The sequence below is a fragment of the Hermetia illucens genome, chromosome 4, assembly GCF_905115235.1.
Source record: "Hermetia illucens chromosome 4, iHerIll2.2.curated.20191125, whole genome shotgun sequence".
Lineage (NCBI taxonomy): Eukaryota > Metazoa > Arthropoda > Insecta > Diptera > Stratiomyidae > Hermetia > Hermetia illucens.
Genome location: NC_051852.1, coordinates 110,296,459 through 110,304,250, shown reverse-complemented (window position 1 = coordinate 110,304,250; position 7,792 = coordinate 110,296,459). Strand labels below are relative to the sequence as shown.

Genomic DNA, 7,792 nt, shown 5'->3' with positions numbered 1-7,792 from the left:
TTTTAGTGGGTGTGAAACCCACACGCGCCCGCTGTAGTTCCGGCGTTCGGGCGGTGGAGCTGCGGCGGACGTGTCTTTCTAAGATTTTCCACCTCCGTGTACCCAAATAATTCGAAAATATGCGTACGACCAATTTATATACGCGCATGGATAGACAACGTTTGTTTGATTTAAATATATATGTGTGCATATCTTGCTGTTTAAAGAAAAAAAAATATTTTAAAAATGTGCGTAGAAAGTTTCTACATAAGATGAACACAAAACCTTTAATACCCGAAGGGCCAGCTTCCGGTATTTCGACTTGTTTGTATCTGTTTTTGGTGAACTTCTTTACATTTGGTAATAATGTTGAACTGAAAAGTATGGAATTAGCTATTTGTGTAAATAGCTGCTGACGCAGTTAAACTTTATATTATTATGCAAATGCTACTGCCATGCATTCAAAGTGCCTCACATAGGGAAACACAAAGTCTTTTAAAGCGTGCAGCTTCAGGTTTCCCGACTTTTAGTTTTGTGATGTTTTCTATTCCTTCTTCTAAGAATCTGTAAAATGACCAGAAAAAGAAGAATCTATCAAAACCACACTCGCAAAATTTGAATTTTATTATTTTGAACCATCATAGAAAAAAAAAACATTTTATTATACATTATAGCCCCACAAACAAAATTATCGGAAGGGCTAGAAATAATATGAAGAATATTATGCGATCCAGAAGCACTCCGATTGGCGGCAATTGCTCATGTTGGTTTTCTAACCACACCTCATCCTGAAAAAAAGTATTAAAGATGAAGAAGGAAATTCATCGCAAATTATTATGATAAAAAATCTGAAAGCATCTGCCGATTGATCGTCATTCATATTTGATTCAACCGCGTGGTTCCAGACGTAATTCATAAACAGGGACTTGTCCATGGTGGAGAGAGGGTTATTCATCGATGAAAAGAACTGGTGCACAGAAGGTTTCATTTTCGAAACCATCTGCATACATCAATTTTCAATTAATGGAAAATTGCCATCAACTTTCACCGAAATTGTGGTTTCCCGGTAATGGGTATTTAGAATTTAACCATCCTGAAAGTTCAACATAGTTTGCGCCATGAGAAGAAGAATTTGTCATTATGCAGGTCAAGGGAGGTCAAAGTGCCGCAGAATGCAACTATATCAGAAACACAGTAGATCTACTATAGGCAGTACCATTACAACAAGTCGGGAAACCGGAAGCTGGACGCTTCAGATACGAAAGGTTTTGTGTATTTCTTAGTACGTAGCACGTAATATATCCATATATTATGTGAGAGTATCCACTTTCGGGTGATATTGACATTCATAGTCTTCAATTTTCAAAGAAGCAACAAATTTGAGGTATTATAACTTTGTTAGTAATAGTGCAATTTCCACCAAACTTGGCAAGATCATGCTCTATATTATAGCCTATATTACTGCAAAATTTCATGGTACTAGGATGAACTTAAGGGGGGTTTCCAACCAATTACAAAAAATTGTGGTAATATACTATTATTAACTTTATTTAAACAGATATCGGCATGGAAGGTATTTCGGAGCCCAGGCACCATATAGTGGCAGCCTCCTGATTTTTTTCAGATTTTTCGGTTTGGTAGTTTCTGAGAATGGCCCGCTTAAAGAAGTGATCACTTTCAACCCCCCGCGCTCCCCACCCTTCCAACGAATGTCAAAACTAAGATCGGCTTTGAAAAGTACTAATCGAGACCTTTAATTTGATACCTCACATGACTATATTTGATGAAAAAAAATTTTACACCCTCCTTTTGCATGTATGGGGACCCCCCCTTAAATTTGACGTAAAAAGATGTAATTCACTGTATGCGTGAGCGTTCACAGTTCCCACCTTTCTACCAAATTTGGTGTCAATAGCTATAACCGTCTCCGAGAAAAATGCGTGTGACGGACAGACAGACAGACAGACAGACAGACAGACGGACAGACAGACAGACAGTAAACCGATTTTAATAAGGTTTTGTGTTTACACAAAACCTTAAAAATGACCCCACTTGCAAATGTGCTTGCAGAAGCTTATCTGTACACATCAGAGACGCTAAACAAGGAAAAGGCATAATTTTCGTCAAATAGTATTGGTAAGAGAGAGATCGGTGAACTTTTGCTATTCTGGTACTAAGGCGTGCTCACCCATATAGCAAAAAGTTGTTTCACGTATTCACTTATACATAAGCAAAAACTTGCCAATCTCACAAATACATTGGCAAGTCCGGGCGGTATGTCAAACACAGCTGATCGGATTTTCGTTACATCTCGCTCATGCTCAAGGGCAAAACAATTTGAAATCGTGTGTACTCGCACTGATTTCCCCCCGTGAGGGGCAAGGGGGAGTGTGGTAGCTGTCTAGTATCTAACTGTGACCACGAATCTTAGCCGTATTACATCTGGTGAAGTTCCTCCTCTTGTGGAAGAAGGGGATTACTCCCCTTTTCCAAAGAAAAGCACTCGTTTTGAGGGTGATAATTGAAGGGTATCTGCGTGCTCCCTACCGTCGCAAAGATAATCGCTAAGTAATACTGGAGCGCAGTGGAATTTAGATGTTCGCTTAATCTGTTCTTTATAGATTTCGAAAAAGCTCTCGACAACGTGAAAAGAATTGTATTTGGAGTGCTCTACTCGCTAGGAGCATTCCGCAGAAATTGATATCTATTATCAGAGCGACATATGAAAGCGGAAAATATCAAGAGCTTCTGAAAAGAATTAATGTTAATATATTAATATTTGTAACAACTCAAGACGGCAGTGCAGAAGCTGCTTCTGTGAAAGTGCTATAGTCATAAAAGCTTGACTCTCTCGAGGAAGTAGAAAATGTGAAAAACAGGTTCGAAATATCCGTTGAAGGAGAGCATTGTAGAAATTACCGTTCAAGAGCAAATACCAGAAAAGAAGCGCGGATATTCATAGCGCTATCCAGCGAAAGGGGTTAAATGCTATTCAAGCAAAAGTGCATAAATAATATTCAGGGCAAACTGGGTGTGTTAGAGGACTTCATTCAAGACCATAACGGTACACTACAGGATTACAATACCCTGTAGGAGGCAATGTGGTTAGAATTGCTTTCGGCCGTGATTATTACCCTTATTTGACTCTGGTACTCATTCAAGCTAAATCGACTGGCATCCGGCATCCAATCACGATAACAAATCCCCCGCACCCCCCACCCCAGACATCAAAAGTGCATACAAATTGGCGAAATCAGATTCGGGCTTCAATTGTCCTGCAAGCAAATGTCATCAGCTTAGTCGAGGCATTTGAGAAAAAAATTTCAAGGTCCATTGAAAACCTCAACCTTCCCCGGACAAGACAGCATAAAGAAGGTTAACAATAAAGTGAAAACGTAACAGCGCCAAGAAGATACAACCCTAGCGGACCTCGTTTTAGACTTCAAATTCCTCCAGATTTCACCACGATTGTCGTCGTCATTGAAGCCCTTCAGCCCATTTCGGGCTGCAGCATGCACTGTCTCCATAAGTCTCGGTATTTTGATCGAGCCCTCCATCTCCGTACAGTGTTTCTTTGGTTTTCCTATTGTTCTTCATCCTTCGAATTCCCTCGTATATTTTTAAAGTTTTGTGTAAAAGAAAACCTTATTCAAATCGGTTCACTGTCTGTCTGGCTCTCTATTTGCCTTTCACACCTATTATCTCAGAAGTTGCTTCTCGTGATACGAAATTTGGTTGAAAGATGGAACCTGTGAATCCCTTTGCATGTAGTGAGTAATATAGTTCCACGTTGAGTTTGATTGGGGTCCCCATAGATTTATTTACTTATTCTTTTAATTAAAAATAATATACGGGAAAGTAAATTCCTACTTGAATATTGTGCTAAGAGGGAGGAACAAGTAAATAGCTTATCATGCGCTTAAAGCTAAAGAAGCAGACTGGACCAAATTATTATTCTGTTAAGGGAAAGTCGCACCGCGTCCTTGAAGAACTATTGTGCCCCTTTTACTGGTTATAGTGTACCTGTTGATCATAGTATCTCAAGCAGACCTGTAACCGTTAGTAGAGTTAGTGAGTAAGAGTATAGAGAGTTGAAGATTGTGGGCATCGATATCAAAGGCTTTAGCGAAATCGGTATAAATAGCATGTACTTCCTGTCGTGAATTACGGCATTTAACAACAAAGTTGATAAAGACCAAAAAGTTTGAAGCAGTATATCGGTGTTTCACTAAGCCATGCCGTTCTTTCACAATGAGGTGACCGAACTGCGTGGTCAGCCAGTCGTAGGCGTATCTCTCGAGGATTTTGGATCAAGACGAAAAAATAAAGTTGAGCCGGTAATTCACAGCTAGTGAAAGATCTCCACTCATGAGGATAGAGATGATAAGGGCTCCTCTCCAAAGATAAGGAAAGTAGCATTCTTTTAAACTTTTGTTGAAGATAATACACAGAGGGAGGGAAATGTGTTGTTTACAGTTAACCTAGAAGAGGTTAGGAAGCCTATCGGGGTCTGGTCCGAGATTGGTGTCAAGATTACCAGTGAGAAATTCAACTAAGGAAAGCATGAGGAGAGGAGTGGCGAGAGATTCGGAGTAGTAAGAGAAGTAAGAATGAAGATTGTTGTGGGGAGTTGGCAGTGAAAACAGCCAAGTTGATGGAAGAAGGGAAAGATTTTGTGGGGTTGCGGGAATGGCGGGAGTTGGACCAAAACGGTTTCAAGTTTCCGCGGGCAAGGGAGGCCTGGAGGTAGGAACAAAGACAAGTTTGAGAAAAAGGGGCATAACAGGAGAGGAGATCGGACAAAATATTGTGAAAGGTGCCAAGAGCTTGATCAAAGGGCTCGAAACCGGTATTATTTTTCACATTGTTTGCAAAGCGGAGGAGAACCCGTTCTCAGAAATTACCCAACCGAAATAGCTGAAAAAAAATATGGTGGTACATGTACATGGTATCTAGGCCTCAAAATATTCTCTATACTGATAGCTGTTTAAGTAAAATTAGTAATATACTACTATTTTCATCATCGCTACATTTTTTAGAAATTGACTGTGCCCTTGAAATCGATCTTCACATCAATCAGTACCCCCAGGCATTCAATAACCGGCTTGGACCAACACGAATGCAAATCGTATTTCTTTTACTACGGCTGATAATGAATACCGACTCCCTCTTTCCTTCCACAAGTTCGAGTTTGGTTTTGTTGCTTTGATAGTTTCGTTAACATACACTCTCAATATTTTCAGGATGTTTCGAAACGACAAGTAACACAAAATTATGCTGCTTATGTCCCTTATACGTATCGTACTGACACTGAACCAAGTAATTGGGAACACCTATCAAGTCAATAAGTTTTTTATCTATTGCACAGCTAAATTCAATGCATTTTTGATATCCAACGTTACCATGGCATAGCATTCTTGAAGGACATTCAGTCACGGGCCAGCTCCATAAGCACGTCTACGACGTCGATCGTTAAATGAGTTTGACAAAAAGCAAATTGTCACACCATTAGGCCATCCACATATTCTATGACCAGAAGAAGTCTACCATAAATGACCCTTTCTAACATCTTTCTCACCGCATCTACAAGACAAACCGGGAGGGATAATGATGGATTGGTTGTTCATTGTACTTCAATAGCAAAACAAGTTTCTGCTTCTTCCACCGAAAAGAGAAACTCCTTCCTCCATGCATGCCTCAAATACGCAAATAAGCCAACAACAACAACAATCTAGTCTTGTCATAACATCAAGTTTAAGGGTTCTATTGGTAACGGCATTCAAACCAGAAACTCTGCTATGACCGGTTCTCCAACAAATCTCCGTAAGTTCCTCTTTGCCCACCACAGGTACGGTGAAGGAGGCCAATGCTTGTTTATACTTTTTGCGCTCCCTTTTATACGGGGAAGAAGCCCTGTCAATATATCAAGAAGACGATGCAGGCAGATCAGCTATAGTACAGTTAAGCCTTCTTCGAAGGTTGAAGCATGCTTTCCGCTTCTCGTCAAGGACTCGTCTTCCTCTCGCTCATCGCTAAATACTTCTTACCCAAAAGCATGCAACACCAGATTTCTTCGTTCCAAGATTGGTTTGACTGCCAGTTGGCGAGGATTCACCGCCTCGACATGCTGCGTCGCATAACCTCGTTATGCATCTCATCATTTGTTCTGCTTTTGTAAAGCCTTACCATGGGGATTATAGCTTGTCAATAGTATCTCTATGAATGCATCCCCTTCAAATTTCCAGCTCCGCAGAAACCAATATCGTCGCCATTTTCAATCTCGAAGAAAATTGCCTGGTGGTCACTATGGGTATAGTGTTGAATGACAAGCCAGACCATTCTCCACACCAATGTACTCACATATGTGAAATCGACTATTAAATCCGAACCTGTCCCTTGAAAAGTGAATATATACCAAGTGTAACTTAACGAAAGCCTCGAACAAAATACAGTCCCTCGAGTTCGTAGTTCAACCGCAGGGCGCTCTTTAAAATCACCTACTACGACTTTGGGGATTCGACTTCTTACATCTGAAACTAGCATTTCCTCGTATTGTGTAATTGTTCGAAATTGGTGGAGTATAGCACCTGTCCATGTAAAAGCCAACTATCTTTGCCCTGATAAATCTAACGTCCAGAAACTCCACAACTGCTTGGGTGGCTTGATTTCTATCCTTATTGCCGCCCAGCCTCTCTTATTGCCACCCTGCATCTGTAGCCCAGACCCCACTGTTATTGTAGCGGTAGAGCTCAGTGATTATGCCGACTTCGATTCCCTTCTCACAAATGCGATCATGAATGTAGGCTTCCCCTTGTAATGCGGCAGCCTTGCGGTCCTCGAATAACACACATTTTCTGCACTTCTTTGACCTATTACATTTACAGGTATACTTCACCGATATCTATGTGGGTTGAGAGACACCTGCTCGCTCAACAAAAGACAGCGTATTTTCACTTTATTACCAGCAGTTTGAACGCTGCTTTAGCCAACAAACTGAAAGTTACTCTTTTTAAGGTTTTGTGTGAAACAAAACCTTATTAGAATCGATTCGATGTCTGTCTGTCCGTCTGTCTGTCCGTCTGTCTGTCTGTCTGTCTGTCTGTCTGTCTGTCTGTCTGTCTTTTTTTTTTTTTTTTTTTTTTTTTTTTTTTTTTTTTTTTTTTTTTTGTTGAGGAGGTGGAAATCTTCAAAAAGACACTGGTCTGGACACACCAGCGTGTGGGATTTTTACCCACTAAAACCACCCCCGACTCCCTCCCTGCCCCGCGGAACCACCATAAGGTATTACATCACGGGGCGGAGTCAGCTCACTCTAGCTTTGTCACCTTTCTTCTATACGCGGCGCACGTGACCGCGTTTTTCTCCTCTCCTCTGCTTTTCGCAGTTTATTTTGGATAGATGCGATCATGGAGTTTACCGCATCCCAATTCTCTTGATGTGCTAGCATTTTCGGAACCAGATTTTCTGGTACCAGCACCTCCCCTAGAGTCTCCTCTAGATTCCTCCTTTCTTCCACAAATCTCGGACAGTGGAAGAATACATGCTCTGGGTTCTCTGGGACTCCATTGCAATTTGGACAATCGGGTGAGGTCTCCAATTTAAACCTGTGAAGGTATTGGAGATATCCTCCGTGCCCCGTGAGAAACTGGGTGAGATTATAATTAATCTCACCGTGTCGTCTCTCCAACCACTCCTTGATGGCAGGAATGAGCCTGTGCGTCCACCGGCCCTTTCCCGAGCGTTCCCACCGCTCTTGCCATCTATTTATGGATCTCTCCCTTTCAGTCTTCCTCGTCCGCGATGAGGAAGAGGT

At 41.2% G+C, this 7,792-nt stretch overlaps 1 protein-coding gene across 1 annotated transcript in view; it reads right to left on the bottom strand.

Moving 5' to 3' along the window:
- Positions 1-633: 633 nt before the first annotated feature.
- Positions 634-7,792, bottom strand: part of LOC119655178 — a 48,613-nt gene continuing 41,454 nt past the window's right edge. Inside the window, exon 16 of the mRNA XM_038060930.1 lies at positions 634-767. Coding sequence (XP_037916858.1) covers positions 648-767 — 120 coding nt within the window. The 3' untranslated portion in view covers positions 634-647. The remainder of the gene's footprint in view (positions 768-7,792) is intronic.